The 19,044-nt window shown below is 39.3% G+C and overlaps 1 protein-coding gene and 1 long non-coding RNA gene across 6 annotated transcripts in view; both read left to right on the plus strand.

Annotated features, from left to right (window-relative positions):
* The window catches only part of LOC133116733 (protein FAM135A-like), a 120,606-nt gene that overhangs the window by 21,797 nt on the left and 79,765 nt on the right, over window positions 1-19,044 (plus strand). For all 5 annotated transcript variants that reach the window (XR_009705901.1, XR_009705900.1, XM_061226637.1 and 2 more), the window contains 2 exons: window positions 4,521-4,600; window positions 12,691-12,830. Coding sequence is in view for 3 of the 5 variants with exons in the window: in XM_061226637.1 (XP_061082621.1) it covers window positions 4,521-4,600; window positions 12,691-12,830 (220 nt within the window). In the remaining 2 variants the exon portion in view is untranslated. The remainder of the gene's footprint in view (window positions 1-4,520; window positions 4,601-12,690; window positions 12,831-19,044) is intronic.
* On the plus strand, window positions 12,862-17,178 carry LOC133116754 (uncharacterized). Its single transcript, XR_009705902.1, has 2 exons — window positions 12,862-15,522; window positions 16,276-17,178. It is a non-coding gene; the product is annotated as an uncharacterized LOC133116754 (long non-coding RNA).

Raw genomic sequence — 19,044 nt, forward strand, 5'->3', positions numbered from 1 at the left:
CGCCCCTGGCTCTCCGCTCTACCCCCACCTTATAACCATGGGTCTCCAACACGTTGCTGTCAAGCTACCAGTAGCTTGCCAAAGGCTGAAGCAGTATACATTTAAACACAATTGTTGCCGCAAGGCATTCCAGCCTTGGACACAATTTGAGGATTTACGGTATGTCCTTTCCTTAGGTTTGGAATAGTGTTTCCTATTTTCAACTGGTTGAGAATGTTCTCCTTGTAGTGCGTCACACAAGGATAACCACTCTCATTTTCCTCCCTTATAACTCGTGACCCATAGTTTGCGCCGCTAGCCTCCACCCAAGACAAGGAAAATATCTGACAAATGTTCACTTGAACAAGTTTGCTTTCATAATGTGACGTTATCGTTAACGTTAACTAGCTAGTTTGCTTTCATAAGGATGTTATGGTTGTGCTTTTATCTTAACTTGGCTAGCTAGCAAAAATTATCATTGGATAAGTCAGCGTCCTTACCTTAGCTATCGATAGTTGATATTGTAATTTAGCTTGCTCCCAAGATGAGCACATATCATGGAGGTAGCTATGGTAAGAAACAACAATTACCATTTGTGGAAAGAGGGAGCACGGTCTGTCAATCATACCTAATTGACAGTTCTCATTACCACTTTGGGTGAACTTTTATGGGAAATTTAGGCTTAGAAAAAGAAGTATTAAAATACATTTAAATGACTGAATAATAAAAAATGTTTTGTTGTTGCCTAAAGACAACTGGCAAGTGTCACATTGAACCACCATGTTTCTACTACTTTGAGCACAACCTGCAATAAAGGCTATGTAACAAAACCGGATTATTTACATGACTGTAATCTGCACATTTTCCATGAATTTTCATATTCTCAGAGAGATAGAGAGATCATTAGCTAGCCTGCCAGTGAGAGAGAAAGATCACTAGCTAGGCAACCAGCTTGTGAGAGAGATACAGTGGCTTCAGAAAGTATTCAGACCCCTTCACTTTTTGGACACTTCGTTGTGACATTATGATGTTTTACTAATTAAAAACTGAAATCTCTCATTTATATAAGTATTCAAACCCTTTGCTATGGCAAAATTGGGGTTAGATGATATGAAATTACATATTTAATAGTTGAATGTCAAGGTCGTAGATTTCTATGCGTCTAGGTATAGAATGTTCATTATATACTGCATTGAGCCATACAATGTAATTAACATATTAAAAGCTTTTTTCAAAATTTAATCTGACTTCATGTATATTTTCATTTTTGCATTTCCATGTCCATTTTCTCATTTTAAGGGAAATTCTGTGCTAGATGCCTCTGTCCTGCAAAGAGAGAGTAGCCAGGTTCAGGGCCCACAATAATTCTGACCCATCAGCTTGAGAGGAGTTTCTTGCAGAATAGAAATTCATTTGGACCAGATAATAAGTGTAATAATGTTATTTTATAATACAGTAAATCATACTGTAGTGGTCTCTTTTTGCCAGACTAATCAGTAGGCCATTATTTATAATATGTCCTAGCTATCCAATGCATCAGCTAAGCAAAACATGCTTCTTTTCCATCCATCCATCCATTTTCTTCTGCTTATCCGGAGTCAGGTTGATGCTTTCCAGCTCCTCCTGGGGGATCCCTTGGCGTTCTCCAGCGGGTTCTGGGTCTACCTCGGGGTCTTTGACCAGTTGGACGTGCCCGGAAAACCTCCAAAGAGAGGCGTCCGGAAGGCAGCGGCTCTACTCCAAGCTCCCTCCGGATGTCCAAGCTCCTCACCCTATCTCTAAGGCTGAGCCCAGCCACCATACAGAGGAAACTCATTTTGGCCGCTTGTATCCGCAGTCTCATTCTTTCGGTCACTACCCAGATGCGGGTAGATCAACCGGTAAATCGAGAGTGGCGGAGTCCCACACCCACTGGAAACGTGCTTGACTTTGTGCCAAGGGCGAAATTGGCCTATTTTTCCCCCGATGGGAAGAGGGTTAAGAACCATCTGGTCCCTGTATAACCAAAGTAAGAGCTGTGTATATAGCTATAACAGCTCTTACTTTGGTTATACGGGGACCAGATGGTTCTTAACCCTCTTCCCATCGGGGGAAAAATAGGCCAATTTCGCCCATTTTCACTAATGTCAAATAGTGATCTATATCTCAAAAACTACACAGGCTACAAATATGGTTCAGGACTTCTGACCCTTCTGACTAAATGGAATTCAGAATTCACATTACATGACATTATTGGCATTTGGCTGACTCTCTTATCCAGGGCGACGTACAGTTGATTAGACTAAGCAGGAGACAATCCTCCCCTGGAGCAATGCAGGGTTAAGGGCCTTGCTCAAGGGCCCAACGGCTGTACAGAACTTATTGTGGCTACACCGGGATTAGAACCACCGACCTTGCGTGTCCCAGTCCTTTACCTTAACCACTACGCTACAGGCTGTCCAAATGTCCACATAAATCAATGTCCTGCTTAATTACAGCATGTTATGTACAGGAAATCAAAAAATAAAAATAAAATAAACGTATACCTTCATTCAAGTTCTAGAATTTTTCCCTGATATGGTGGATTAGTTATGGTGGATGTTTTTTATTCATTCTATTCCTGAATATGCAGGAATATTTTTGTGGCAATATCTCATGCCATTCAAGTTTTACAGTGAGGTGAGCCCATTTGGTAACTAAATTTTAGTTACCGAATTGTGCCAAATTGTGGCAAAAATGCCAATGTTCCAGAAAAGTGTCAATATGATTTATTTTGGAAGTGTTTACAATAAAATAAGATATTTCGACAATAAAAGTGCATTTTTAGAGATGGAGCCTTTTTGACTACCTCAAACTTCCGCCAAGGATACAAGTGCAGATTCCCTCCAGTCGTTGGGCTCTGCCTCTATCCCAGAGAACATGTTGGTCGGCTTCAGGAGCTCCTCAAAGTGCTCTTTCCACCGCCCGACAACATCCCCAGTCCAGGTCAGCAGTTCTCCTCCCCTGCTGAACACAGCCTGAGACAAGCCTTGCTTTTCCTTTCTGAGTCGTCAGATTGTTCCAGAACTTCCTTGAGGCCCACTGAAAGTCCGTCTCCATAGCCTCCCTGAACTCAGCCAGCCAAGCCCGAAAAGCCTCCTCCTTCAGTTTGACGGTCTCCCTCACTGCTGGTGTCCACCAGCGGGTTCTAGGCTTGCCGCTGCAACAGGCGCCTCTGCAATGGAGGCTTTGAACATGGCCCACTTGGCTTTGAACATGGCCCACTTGGAAGCTATCCCCAGCCTCCCCCGGGATGCACAAGAAATTCCTCCAGAGGTGGGAGTTGAAGACCTCGCGGACGGGGGCCTCTGCCAGACGTTCCCAGTTCACCCTCACTGCATGTTTGGGTTTACCGGGCCAATTCACCACCAGGTGGTGATAAGTTGACAGCTCTGCTCCTCTCTTCACCCGAGTGTCCAAGACATACGGCCGCAGATCTGATGATACGACCACAAAGTCGATCATCGATCTTTGGCCTAAGGTGCTCTGGTACCAGGTACACAGGGAATGATCCACCATATGCTTGAACATGGTGTTCATTATGGACAATCCATGACCAGCACAGGCAGGTTCCGACAGCAGGGGGGCAGCAGTGCCCTTTTTCATCATGAGAAGCATTCATTATCATGACAGATCTGAACAGTCGGTTTCCTGAAGTAACCAACAGTACCAAAATACTCGCCAGAGGGAAACAGACATTTGGTCTGGTTATGTTTTGTTTCTATTTATAAACAACTCGGATAAAAAGGTTTTAAACATGGATTTCTTGTAAGGGGTGCAATTTATGTCTCTTTTTCTCAAATGCGCACAGTCCTGGTGGAAAGCAGATGGGCTTGTTGCTGGGACAACTGTGTCTTAAGCACAAACCTTCAAAAACCTAGGTTTATGGTTAATTTAGGAGGACAACATGTGTGTAGTCTATATAAGTCACCTGGTGAAATCACACTCAGGTAGCAGAAATGAGTTTGGCTGTTGTAAGCCAGCTTCTAAACTGCCACGGTTAGTGTAATTAATATAACCTACTGGCAATTCTGGAAAATAAATTTCTGTGCATGCTGACTTGTCATTTTCCTAATGGGAGATAACCCAGTCATGCATTGTGAACAAGGCAGAGAGCCAGTGCAGTGAGTGAATTAAGTTCATTCAATTTGATTTTTGTTTTTGCAGTGTTCATAAAATAAAGAGTACGTTGGTGAAGTAGAAAATGAACAGTTCAATCTCATAACTCATCATACTTCTGATTTCAGAAAATTACAAATTGCAGCTGATTATTTACTACAGTACAACGTGCAACCATTTAAAAATTGGATAAAGGATGTAAGTTTGTAACAATTTTCTGTACAAATGACGCAAATATATTCTAATGTATTTTTCATTATATATAGACCTGGGCTAAAACAAAATTCATAGGTCTATCAGATTTGGCTACTTTGTAGGCCAGAGGACTACCACATGGATTGATGATTGTCCACACCTTTTACGTGTTTTCCACACTAACTTTATGGTTAATGTTGTCTTCACAGGTTTTATCAGATCCGCAGCAGCATGAAAATGCCAACTCGGGTCCCTCACAAGATCGAGACAAGCCTGCTGCACCCTGCAGGTCAGTCATTTGCTTCCTGTCAACATTGGCCAATACTGGGTCCACCTGATCCTGATTTCTGATGTTGCTTTGCTTTTGAGACACTGCAGCACATCTTTCAATTAGACCATCCATCCATTTGTAAAGATATAGAGGAGCAGAGAGTGGTCACTCTGTAGAGTTGCTTGCCAGGACATGTAATGGAGCGAGAAACATTGGGTGTTTTCAAGACCAGATACAAATGCTCCCAGCCCCCTTAAGGCCCAAGGCAAAGTAAAAGAGACCATCACTGTGCTTTGGACTGCTATGGACCAGTTATAACTGCATGTCCCTTTTGATAGCTTGTGCATTTCAGGGTCCACTGAAAATCAGCAAGTTTTGAATGTAAAGTGCTTCTGAGGGAGAAGCATCGTTAATCAGAACATCGGAAATTAATCAAAAATCCATGATGTAAACTTAAAAAAATTTTTTCCAAAAGAAAAGCATTGGGCACAAACATGTCACTCAATCCATGAGGTGCTGGTAGAGCAGACAACCTTTCTAACTATCCCCTCACTTCTACCCAAGAATCTGTATTGAGTAAAGGTCTATCGTTTGTTCCAACTAATAGTTAATGCATTTAAATTAAAGGTGGTATTGTTTCTTTTTGTAATTACATTTAAAATACTATTTTCACAAGACCTCTGGTTGTACATTATACCCAGCAGGGCCCCCAACCCCACTCGAATCCAACAAATTGGTGGAGAGTGATATTGCATTCACTATTCAGGCTAATTTAACTCATTATAATATCAGTATATTGGAGAGAAAAGCCGTCAATGAACTTCAATCAGACCACAAAATTGTGATTAAACCAGCAGATAAAGGGGGCACTGTAAAATTACTCCAGTTTATGTGACCGAGCCATTGACTGCAAATGGAGAATAAAACCTTTTACAAACCATTCCCTGCCAACTCTAAGGAACAACTAATTAAGGATTGGGATTATATTTTAGAAAGAGCACTTTAAAAAGAGAAGAATTGCATCACACAGAAACAATTTGAATTTAGTAGAATTTCCCTCTACACCAGTGTTTTATTTGTTACACAAGATTTATAAAAGTTTAGTTCATCCTTCAGGAAGACCTATTGTATCTAGCAACACATTTGTAAGTCAATTTGTGGATGATTTTATTAAGGAAGTTGTTACATTCATTTAGAAACATTACCATACTATGTAGCACACGAGACACACAAGATGTTACCTGATTACTGTCTGAAATCACCATTCAAAATTAAACTTAGTGTACTTCAAAAGGTGTAATAGGCCTACTTATGTACAAAAAATGTAGTTGTTACTGCTATGTTGTGGCATGATCATTTCAAAGACAACATTAATTCACAATAAAACATACTTTGATGGCTTCCTACATCAGTGCCACTCGGTGTTTGGTGTCCAGATTTGAAACACAAGTAAATATCTTGGTTAAGAAACAAAGTGAGGTGAAATGGTTCATTTATTTAAAAATTATACAATGCCGAAGTTGGCTCTGGCCAGAAAATGACCGGAAAGTATCACCAAGTAGATGGTAAAGTAGAAATTCTCCAATCAAAGTGAAATATTTTACTGGCAGAATTATTGGCACCCTAATGTAAGAAAAAGGCTGTATATAATAAACATAGATTAAAATATACAGCGGGCTCCAGAATTATTGGTACTGTTATTTGCTGTACGCTAAAAAAAAAAGAAAAAGAATAATGTTATTGATACACACTTTATTTTCCACCATGTGTAAAATAGTGTGCTTTATTAATGAATCAGCCAAAGTCTTACATTTTCCCTCAAATAACAGGTTTCACAGTTATTGGCAACCCTGGTTTAATACTTTGTATAATACTAATACAAAAATAACAGCCATGAGTCTTTTCCGATAATGTATCGATAAACACATTTTGAGGTCCGCTGTTCAGAACTTTTCAGAATAATTGATATCCTTGGGTTTGTGCTTATGGACCCCCCTCTTCAGTTTTGACCACACATTTTTGATGGGATTTCAGTCTGGAGACTGAGATGGCTGTTGTAGCACATGGATGTTATTTTCTCTTAACCATTTATGTGTGTATTGTGATGTATGGTCAATCTACCTACAACCAAGTCTCAGCTTCCTAGCAGAGACAACTAGATTTTCTACTAAATTTCCTTCTACTTTGTTGAATTAATTTTGCCATGAAAACACAAAGAATTATCATTTTTAACAATGCATTTAAATAAATGACACACGATCGACCAGCATACCTGGACATAGCCTACACGGCTTTAACTACAGACTGCTGGATATCTGTGAGCACAATGATGATGTTGAAAAAATGTAAATCCTTAATTTGGCTATTATCTGACTTACAATGTTGACATTAAATTAAACTGTCTTAATTTGGCCTGAAATAAAGTTTGAAAATGCAAAAATTATTAAATGTAAAACTTATTTAGTTAAATATTAATAACATACGACCCCTAGTGATCATAAGCATGATTGGTTTCATGGTTAACCATTTTCAAAATGGGATGGTAACCATTTACAAAGACTGATGATTTGTCAAATTCCTACTTTGGGAGGAGTTTCCTTTGTCATCTGCCTCTTGGAGAGATGGATGCATTTACACTTGTATAACATCTGTCTCGAAAGACCACCTCCTGAAATGGTTTGGGCGATCAGATTTGAATCGGTTGGTAATGTGCATTCATACCCGCATTTTTATGTCGATAATCATTATGCAGATATTACCAGGATGAAATGACCAGTGTAAATGAGGTCAAAGATAGCCCAATAATCAAAGCATTTTTTCTGGCTGGCTACAGGCAGAGCAATATACACTCAGTGAGCACTTTATTAGGTATTTATTAAACTTATTTATTAGACTTTTTGGTCTTCGGCTGCTGTAGCCTATCCACTTAAAGGTTTGCCAGAGATGCTCTTCTGCATACAACTGTTGTAATGTGTGGTTATTTGCATTACTGTCACCTTTCTCTCACTTTGGCCCTTTGACCTGACATCAACAATCATACCATGGTTGAAATCACTGAGATCACATTTTTTTCCCATTATGAAGGTTGATGTGAACATTAATTGAAGCTCCTGACCCGTATTTGCATTATTTTATGCATTGCACTGCTGACACACGATTGGCTGATTAGATAATCGGATGAATAAGTAGGTGTTCATGTGTTCCTAATAAAGTACCGAGTGAGTGTATGTTTGATCTGTTTTTAATTTGTCATTATGGACATTCACCTTAATACAAGTGAATCATAAAATCACAGATAATTGTCATAATTTTACATAAATTTGTGTGTCACTTAAAAAAGCATAGGAAATACTGTAAAAATATACTGTCATTTTTCTGTAATAAAAGGAAAAATCATTGGTCATTGTTGGCTTTATATAACATATTTTTAACAGTAAGGTGTGAAAGTAGCCCACATTAAAAAAGTTTCAAGTGGCAGCACACACTGACCAGTGAACAGAGGCGACTACCATAGAAAGGGGAAAAAAAACACTAATTGCGAACAGCCCGAACAGCCATATCTCTTTATTAAACAAGAATGAATAATAAAAACAATATTACGTTATGAGTAAAAAGATAAAACTTTGAAGGCACTCACGTGGATATTTAAAAAGCCTTTATTCCATGGGCGTCAACGTAATTAGAAGTGCTGCCAACCAACCCATTGCGGCTAAGCAGCCTTCATCAAGGTGATTGTGCACAGCAATAAGACACCTTTATAGGTGTGTCAGTGCAACAATTAACAGACTGGCAGGTGAATATCTTTATTGTCATCCAACTGAAAGACACTAATTAAAAACAGTAATGAAGACCATATTTGAAGGTGTGATTATATAATCACCAATTGGTGTTTTTAGACCACCAATTGTTTACCAAATATTTAGGTAGATCTGATATTCAGGAATGTGATTCTTGTATTAACTAAATTTTGACAGGATAGTGAAGTTTTTTTGCCTTCCCTGTGAAATGGCGGAGTGGGGAGGCATGTATCTGGAGCTTTTTCCACAATTGGACCTTTTTATATCCATATTTAAGATTTCTATCATATCCCCCTTGTTATTTTCCCACTGTCCCAGCTCTGTCCTGTTCTTTCCTCAAAATTCCCTTTTCTGCCCTCACTTTCAAACAAAAAACATTTTGTTATGTTACAACCTTATTCTAAAATGGAATAAATTAATTTTTTTTTCCTCAAAATTCTACACACAACACCCCATAATGACAACATGAAAGAAGTTTTTTTGATTTTTGCAAATTTATTAAAAATAGAAAACTAAGAAATCACATGTACATAAGTATTCACAGCCTTTGCCATGAAGCTCAAAATTGAGCTCAGGTACATCCCGTCCCCTACAGCTTTATTGGAGTCCACCTGTGGTAAATTCAGTTGATTGGACATTATTTGGAAAGGCACACACCTGTCTATATAAGGTCCCACAGTTGACAGTGCATGTCGGAGCACAAACCAAGCATGAAGTCAAAGGAGTTGTCTGTAGACCTCCGAGACAGGATTGTCTCGAGGCACAAAACTGGGGAAGGGTACAGAAAAATGTCTGCTGCTTTGAAGGTCCCAATGAGCACAGTGGCCTCCATCATCCGTAAATGGAAGAAGTTCGGAACCACCAGGTCTCTTCCTAGAGCTGGCCGCCCGTCTAAACTGAGCAATCGGGGGAGAAGGGCTTTAGTCAGGGAGGTGACCAAGAACCCGATGGTCACTCTGTCAGAGCTCCAGCGTTCCTCTATGGAGAGAGGCGAACCTTCCAGAAGGACAACCATCTCTGCAGCAATCCACCAATCAGGCCTGTATGGTAGAGTGGCCAGACGGAAGCCACTCCTTAGTAAAAGGCACATGGCAGCCCGCCTGGAGTTTGCCAAAAGGCACCTGAAGGACTCTCAGACCATGAGAAACAAAATTCTCTGGACTGATGAGACAAAGATTGAACTCTTTGGCATGAATGCCAGGCGTCATTTTTGGAGGAAACCAGGCACCGCTCATCACCTGGCCAATACCATCCCTACAGTGATGGTATTGGCAGCATCATGCTGTGGGGATGTTTTTCAGCGGTAGGAACTGGGAGACTAGTCAGGATTGAGGGAAAGATGAATGCAGCAATGTACAGAGACATACTGGATGAAAACCTGCTCCAGAGCGCTCTTGACCTCAGACTGGGGCGACGGTTCATCTTTCAGCAGGACAACGACCCTAAGCACACAGCCAAGATATCAAAGGAGTGGCTTCAGGACAACTCTGTGAATGTCCTTGAGTGGCCCAGCCAGAGCCCAGACTTGAATCCGATTGACCATCTCTGGAGAGATCTGAAAATGGCTGTGCACCGACGCTCCCCATCTAACCTGATGGAGCTTGAGAGGTGCTGCAAAGAGGAATGGGCGAAACTGCCCAAAGATAGGTGTGCCAAGCTTGTGGCATCATATTCAAAAAGACTTGAGGCGGTAATTGCTGCCAAAGGTGCATCAACAACATATTGAGCAAAGGCTGTGAATACTTATGTACATGTGATTTCTTAGTTTTTTATTTTGAATAAATTTGTAAAAAAAAAAAAAAAAAAAACTTCTTTCATGTTGTCATTATGGGGTGTTGTGTGTAGAATTTTGAGGAAAAAAATGAATTTATTCCATTTTGGAATAAGGCTGTAACATAACAAAATGTGGGAAAAGTGAAGCGCTGTGAATACTTTCCGGATGCACTGTACATATTGCATACAGGTCACGGAGTAAGGATTTCTTCATGATTCAGTAATATTGCTTATTTACAGTGTCAAAAGCACATTTTATCCATTCTATGTATACACATTTTATGTACACACAGAGTATTTGGTCATGGAAATTGGTTTAAAGCCATTGAGAAGTCATGGAAATGTCATGGAAATCCATTGCTCAAAATGTGTATGAGACCTATTGAAATCATGTCATGTGAATTGTCCATTGTGATGATTGGTAATCGATATTACTGTACATGTTGTTAATTGTCTACAGTCCCTTCCAAAAGTATTGGAACAGCAAGATCAATTTCTTTGTTAGATACTGAAGACAATTGAGGTTCAGATCAAAAGATGTTTATGAGATGACAGTTCCAAATTTCAGCTTTTATTTCCTGGTATTTTATCTAGATTTGTTAAATTGCTTAGAATATATCACCCTTTGTGTCAGACCACCCAATTTTTAGGTGAACATAATGGAACATGTGACTGATAGGAGTTCCTTGTGGCCCAGATGTGTCCAGTTAGAATGATTGGTTTAACAATAAGTAGTTCTGAACGTCTTGAAACTCTTGGTTTTAGCCTTTTGTGCATTTGTGTTAGAAAATATAAACCAACGTGAAGCAAGAAAAGCAAGCCATTTTGAAGCTTAGAAAATTGGGGAAATCGTTGCACAAACATTGGGGATAGCTTGTACAGCAACTTGGAATGTCCTGAAAAAAAAAGAAACCACTGGTGTACTAAGCAACAGAGATCAAACCAAGCAGTTGTTGACAGAAACATTGTGAGAGCTGTGAAGAAAAACCCCAAAACATCAGACAGTGGCATCACAAACAATCTCCACTGGCCAGAAGTGAAGGTATCTCAATCATCTGTTTGAAGAAGACTGTTTGAAGAGAGCAGCAGTATAAAGGCTAGTAAGAATCAGAAGGCGAGATTCCATTTTGAAAAAAGAGATGAGCTGCATCTTTCTGGAACAAAGTATGGATTGATGAGACCAAGATTAACCTCTACCAAAGTGATTTAAAGGCCAAAGTGTGAAGAAAGAAGGGATGTGCTCATGATCCAAAACATACGAGCTCATCTGCGCTGAAGGAAGTGTCATGGCTTGCACTTGCATGACTGCTTCTGGAGTGGGCTCACTAATTTTTATTGATGATGTAGCTCATGGGTGTAGCAGCAGGATAAATTCAGAAGACAAAAACATTCTGTCTTCCAACTTAGGGAGAAATGTATCCAGACTAATTGGGAGGAACTTCATCATGCAGCAAGACAATTACCCAAAACACACTGCCAACACAACAAAAACCCCATTAGGGAGAAAAGAGTGGAAGGTTTTAGACTGGCCAAGTCAGTCACCAGACCTTAACCCAATTGAGCATGCATTTCACCTCCTGAAGAGTAGATTGAAGGGAAAAATTCACAGAAACAAACAATATCTGAAAGAGGCTGCAGTAGAAGCATAGAAAAGCATCACACAAGGCAAATGCAACAGTTCTGTGACGTCATAATAAACATAACTGCAAGCAAATGATATGCTACCAAATATTAAGTGTTATTTACTTTCATTTACTTAAATACTCTCTGTTCCACTACCTAAAAATTGTGGGTTCTGATACCAAAGGTACAATTTTTTAAGTAGTTTAACATATCTAGGTGTGAATACCAGGAAATAAAAGCTGAAATTCTGAACTTTTGTCTCGTCTTCATCTTTTTATCTCAACCCCAAATGTTCAGTGTATTGCAAAAACAAAGGAATTGGCCTTGCTGTTCCAATACTTTTTGAGGGGACTGTATGCCATTGTTTGCAGAACGAAACTGATAAAGATGTTGAGAAGCATGTTGTTCATAATTTTTTATAATGTAATAATAGCTTTTTGCAAGGTCAGTCTCATGTTGTTCCTGAGTGAGCGGTTTTAAGTGTGCTATGGAGTCATTTGAGGACTACTCCAAGCTAACATTTTTCAACAAGATTGCTCAAATTGTGGTCTGGTGCATGTTTTTTAGGTTGAGCTAGTCAGATTACTACTGCTCCTGTTTTAATGTTATGTTTAATTTCACTGGAAGAGAAATCCGGCCTGTGTACATCCTTCTACCTAGTCTTTTGTCAACCAGTAGTTTCTTTCAAATTGACCTACTGTATAGACATTGGTTATTTTTCTTATGAGAACATAATTTTTAGTTTTTGAAAGTGTTGAAAGACAAATTCATGAAAGATCATTTCTAACTCACTCTTCAATATTGAAACATTCCAGTCATTATGGCATGATCCAAATACTCAGGTTTTCAGGGGATTGGTCTTGTATTAAAAATACTCTAGATTAACATTTCTGACTTTAGTCCTCTGTTTTTCAGGGTCAGATCTTGCCTTCCCTGCCACAGTTCACAATGGTATCAACTGCAGTAAAACATTCCAAATCCTTTATAAGAATGAAGAAAGTCTGATCAATGATGTCCTTATATTCAAAGTAAAGCTGCTGCTTGATGAAAAGAAGGTAAGGACCCAGCATCCTCATAGTAACTTGATGTTCCAAATTCATAACATAATGGTACATAATTTGCCAAAGCTTTTTTTAGTCCTGCCGGTGGACTGTGGAGTTGGTGACTGGCATCAACAGTGGGCAGGGTGGCTACCTTTCTTCAGATTTTTAGGTGATGTACAATACCTGTCATTATATTTTGTCTTAATATGGTGAATAAAAGAATGATAACAAGATTAATTTAGATTTTCTTAGCTTATATGTACTTGGGTTATATTGATTAATTATGTTAATTTACAGCAGTGCATTTATGTTACTCATTGAGCCTCATGCAAGAACATATTTCTTTTTTTATGGTAAATTTCCCAAACTTTTTTCATGCGATGGACTGGTTTGAGTATGCCACGTCAGATTCAACAAACACTCTTAACTTCAGAAAACTTTCTTAAATAACCCCGGAATCTCTGTAGTGGCTTCAGAAAGTATTGAGACACCTTCACTTATTGCTCACTTTATAGTGTTGTAGATATTAAAATGGATAAAATAGCTATTTTTGCCCATCAATCTACACTCAATAACCCACGATGACAAAATAAATACATGCATTTAGACATTTTTGCAAATGTATTAAAATTGCAGCGAGGCATAGATCAGGGCAAGGGTATAAAACAATTTCAAAAAATTGAGTGTTCCCAGGAGTACAGTGACCTCGATAATTGTGAAATGGAAGAAATTTGGAACCACCAGGACTCTTCCTTGACTTGGCCATCAGTGAACTGAGTTGCAAGAAGGGCCTTGGTCAGGGAAGTGATCAAGAACCCAACACTCTAACTGAGCTTCGGAAGTCCTATGCAGAGATGGGAGAACCTGCCAGAAGGAGAACCGTCTCAGCAGCAGTCCATTATATTACAGGCATTTGGCAGACGCTCTTATCCAGAGCGACATACAGTTGATTAGACTAAGGAGGAGACAATCTTTTCCTGCAGGGTTAAGGGCCTTGCTCACGGGCCCAATGGCTGTGCAGATCTTATGGCTACACCAGGGATCAAACCACCGACCTTGCATGTCCCAGTAATTTACCTTAACCACTAAGCTACAGGCCGCCCACGATCAGGTCTTTATGGTAGAGTGGCTCGATGGAAGCCACTCTTCAGTTTGGAGTTTGCCAAATGCCACTTAAAGGAGGAAAAATATTATCTGGTCTGAGGAGACAAAAATTGAACTCAGCAAAACTCCGAGCACTGTGTCTGGCAAACGCTAATACCATCCCTAGGATGAAGCATGGTGGTGGCAGCATCATGCTATGGGGGTGCTTCTCAGCAGCAGGGGCAGTGAGAATGGTCAGAATTGTGGGAAACCGAATGCAGCCAAATACAGAGAGGTCCTGGAAGAAAACGTACTCCAGAGTGCAAAGGTTCACCTTTCAGTGCGACAATGCCCTGAAGCATACAACCAAGACAACACTGGAGTAGCTTTAGGAAAAGTCTCTGACTGTCTTTGAGTGGCCCAACCAAGCCCAGACTTAAATCCAACATCTGTGGAGAGACCTGAAGGTGGCAGCTGACTCTTGATTCATATTTGATCTGCAACTCCTAGTTTGAAAGTTTGATCCGAGTTTTGTGAGCCAGGCGATCTGTGCTGGATGCATTTCATTTGCATATGCAAATACAGAGCTGCTTAATGTACCGTGGCACTTGGTAGACTGCGCCTATCATGCATTGCAAGCCTCTCCATAGAAAATGAATGGAATACGTTGCTTACACGATTCATACGACAGGTAGGTACCGCTCATCGATGTTGTTCCTACCCAATAAAAAAAATAAAAAAAACAGCCCAATCTCTTTATCTCCCAATTCTCTTGAATCACTCATACAAGTGATTTAACTCATTAACTGCCCTGGGTGACATTTGTCAGCCTGCCTTGGGCAACTTTTCTCACTGAAACAGCCTTTTAAATAAACAACCAATCAAATATATACGTTGCTGGGGCATTTTTTTGTCATTGACCAATAGAAACAATGACACTGTATTTGTGTCTTATTTGTTCATTTCCTTATTTTGAAGTTAATCTGTGACTGGTGATTCTGGTCAATAACTTTAATCCAGTGACTCAGAAGCAGAGACTGATAAGGGACTAGTTCTGAGAGAAACGTCAGTGAAATAAAGGTGATCATAAAACCAATAACAAGTTGCTAGTTATTTAGATAACTTTGAAAAGGTTAGCTAAGTGATTAGCAATAATATGCTAGACAGCCATTAGACAGAACTAGATCACAGCGAAACTGTGAAGGACATGATTCTTGCCTGTCTAGTATCCTGATCCTCTGGGATTTCTATGTGCCTTTAATGTATTGGAAATTCATGCCATTAAAACCTTTAAACCATTAAAACGTGTATGTCTAATAAACATTTCATATTGATAAATATAGACAAACCAACAAATTAGAATACTCATACATGTAATACGAATCCCCCTTTCGGATATTCAAATAACCGTGCACATTCCTACTGGACGTCACTTCCTGGACTTGACAGGGGACCTAGCCAGTCTGCAGAGTCTGCTCAAATAGGAAGAGAGGTCGGGGTGAGGATAGCAGCAAGAAGGACACAGGAAGACCTTTTTCTGCAAAACCTGTCCTGAGAAGCCAGCAATGTGTCCTGTCCCATGCTTTGAAGTATACAATACAAAGGTGGTCTCCAAGTGATGGTGAGTGTGCTTTTGTGATCAGTGTCTTGTGTGCAATGAAAACAGGAATGGTACCGTGTAAATGGATAACAGATTACTATTTTTTGACAGCACCAATGGAAAAAAATAAAATAATAATAATAATAATAATGATGATAATAATAATAAAGGATGTACACTCAGTGAGCACTATATTAGGTATCCATTAGACTTTTTTTTTAGACTTATTAAGTCTTCTGCTGCTGTAGCCTATCCACTTTGAGGTTTGACATGTTGTGTATTCAGAGATTCTCTTCTGCATACCACTGTTGTAATGTTTGGTTATTTGCGTTTCTGTCACCTTCCTGTCAACTTTGACCAGTCTGGCCCTTCTCCTCTGAACTCTTTCATAAACAAAGTGTTTCTGAACACAGAACTGCTGCTCCCAATCTGCAAACTTTAGAGACTGTTGTGCATGAAAATCCCAGCAGTCCCAGAGATCAGCCAAAAATCATTCCATGGTCAAATTCTTTCCACATTCTGATGGTTGATATGAACATTAACTGAAGCACCGGAGCTCTATCTGCGTGCTTTAATGCATTGCTCTGCTGTCACACGATTGGCTGGTTAGGTAATCGCATGTTTACATTTTACATTACATTTTACATTTACATGTTCCTAATAAAGTGCTCACTGAGTGTTTATTGAAGTCACAGCAAAAGTAAGAACAAATAAATAAAATGGAATTAAATCAAATTCAATTTCAAACAAGTAAAGAGTGTTCTGTTTTCACAGGTGATGGTGATTTGCCACTCCCAAGTGACATCTGGTCCATGGAGATTGAGGAGAAATGAAATCAGTTTCCATTAACTTTTTTAAATGCTGTTTTTTTTAATCCATATTTATTATTCTCTAATACATGTAATTTTTAATGTTTCATTTATAGTAGCCCATAATCAATTATATTACGACCTGTACATGAAATGATATTTCGTATTTACTAGGGATGGGCATGGTTAATTGATTATCTGGTTAACCGAAATGGACACTTGTCCACTTAGATCTGACACTTAGATCTGATTCTGGGCCGTTACTTGTATTTTTATTACCAATAAAACAAAATGAAATGGAAAATAGCATGAGATGGGTTTTAAGGGAAAAATTTTAATGGGAAATTACACTTCAAGTTCAGGTCGACAAGTGGTATTGCCACTATTAAAAATAAACATTTCCTTTTTTTACTTGCATATTTGCGGGCAACTTTGTCTACAGGTAGCCTATGTTGTTCCGTGCCATTCCTCAGGCAGTGTCCTATCGTTACAATATCTGTTGTTCAGAGAGTAGCCTATTGCTCAATATATTGATGTTTAGAGTTGCCATTTTCATGCGATCACCCCTTGTCTGTGTCATGCCTTCAGAATATTTGGAAATATGTTGTGCAATCATGAATTCATGTCATTTTTTGCCCAGGTTTTTTCCTGAAATTATGCCCCGTTGTGCAATAATACATCTAATTAATGTGCTTATTCTGACTTTTATTGTTTTGGTTGTGGTCCAGCCTATTTCAGCATGCTTGTACAGCCTATTATAGATTTTTACTCGGTTAATTGATTAAATGTCACCAATTAAACAAACCATAAAAACACTGAATATGCCCATCCCTAGAAGTTACCTTATGAATAAAATTAATTAAATGTTGCAATGAGCTTAAGATATTTATTTGGTCAATTGTAAGTTTTAAAACCTTAAAGACATAGAAGGTTTCTCAAAGAGGACTCATTTAGAATGTTAAGAAGGCAGGCTGGGTGCTCAGAATGGCTGCTCTCAGCCCTTGGGATTCTGGAATTTTGGAGCTAATGAGTTAAGAAGAAATCTGTTCCTACAAGTGGTTCTTGCATGAGGTCCAATGATTCTATGAAACTCTGGTTACTATAAGTGCAAAATACTATGCAGTTTTACTTCAGTATGGTAACAAAACGGTCACCATTAGTTCAAACAACACTGGTTAAGATGCTAGACAAGCTCATTGGAACATTTCTATTTCTAAATTTAGGAAATTTAGTATCCCTTTAACTAGCTAGCTAACAAGCGGTAGATGAGGCTAGTTATTGTGCCATCTACTTAACTTTTGGGTGAGTTGCCTGCCTGGAGTCCAGGTAGGAGATCTCCTGGAGCGTGCAGACAAGCTCCTGGCCAGAGAAGAGTTGTCATGGTCCATGTTGTGGCCAATGGCATAGCTAAGGGCAGATTTGAGGCTCTGCAGGACTTATTTGTAGAATTAACAGAAAAGATTAGGAGCAGAACCTCCACGGTAGTGTTCTCTGGAATTCTAACTGTACAAGCAGAGGGAAACAACACGTTATCTGGAGGTTTAAGATGTGGCTACAAGCCTTCTGTCAGAAAGAGGGGGGTACAGGTTTATTTGGCATTGGGACTCCATTTGGGTCAGGGGTGAGCTGTACAAGCATGATGGGCTGCACCTGAACTGGAGGGGAACCTTTGCACAGGGTCAGCATATGCTTAGGGTAGCACTGGATTATTTAAACTAGGGACTTTGGGGGGGGGGTATCATAGTGTAAGGCTGTGTATCATAGTGAGAACATAAATAAAATATTTTAAAAGCAAAACTTTATTTCATTATGGGTGGCTTGGGACAGCACGGAATGAGGGAACAGGAGAGGATGTGTAGAAGCAATCAATTCTAGATCTGGTGTGATTTAATAATTCTGACAGAATTTATAGTATAGAGGTAATGGAACCACTTGGCACAAGTGATTGCTCCACAATAAAATTAAGAGGGCCTGCTCTAATTCCTCTATATTCTGTCATTCCATCACTTCCTCTTTCACTGGCGTATAAAAATGAGTTAACAAGCATGCAAAATATGATTACATTTAAGTAATGTAGAGTGGGTCCAACTTCAATGTGCTGTAACATCAAAGAGGCCAATATGATGCTGGGATACATAGCCAAGAGTATTGATTATACAAGAGTATAATAAACAAAAATGACAAATATAACACAAATAACCGGACTCGCACAGCTTTTCAGCTGGCTGGTGAACAAACACACTTGGAGTATTGTGTGTAGATCTGGAGACCGTACTACAAGAAAGATAGAGGCTTTGGAAAAGGTTCAAAGAAGGGCAACCAGATTGATCCCTGGTATAAAAGATAAAAATAATGAGGACAGACTTAAGATGCTTAGTATCTTCAAGATCAGGAGGCTTAAGGGAGGTATGATTGGGGCTTTCAAATTCAGTAAAGGGATTAACAAAGTGAACTACAGGAGATTCTCCAGATTGGGTTTGGTTAGTAGAATGAGGGGGCATAAATGAAAATTGGCAAAGGATAAATTCTGCACAGACATGTTTTTTTTCCATACAGAGAGTGGTCGCTGTGTCAAATGCCAGGAAGAAGTGCTGTGCGTTTTCGAGACTAGGCTAAAATTTATTTAGTTCTTGTGATGCATCTAATAGATTAATCAGTTCTGAAAATGCTACAGTGGCTGCCAAGTTCAGTATTTATTGGGGTACAAATGCAAAAAAAGAATATGTACACCTTG

Source organism: Conger conger, chromosome 2 (genome assembly GCF_963514075.1).
Source record: "Conger conger chromosome 2, fConCon1.1, whole genome shotgun sequence".
In the NCBI taxonomy this organism is placed as follows: domain Eukaryota; kingdom Metazoa; phylum Chordata; class Actinopteri; order Anguilliformes; family Congridae; genus Conger; species Conger conger.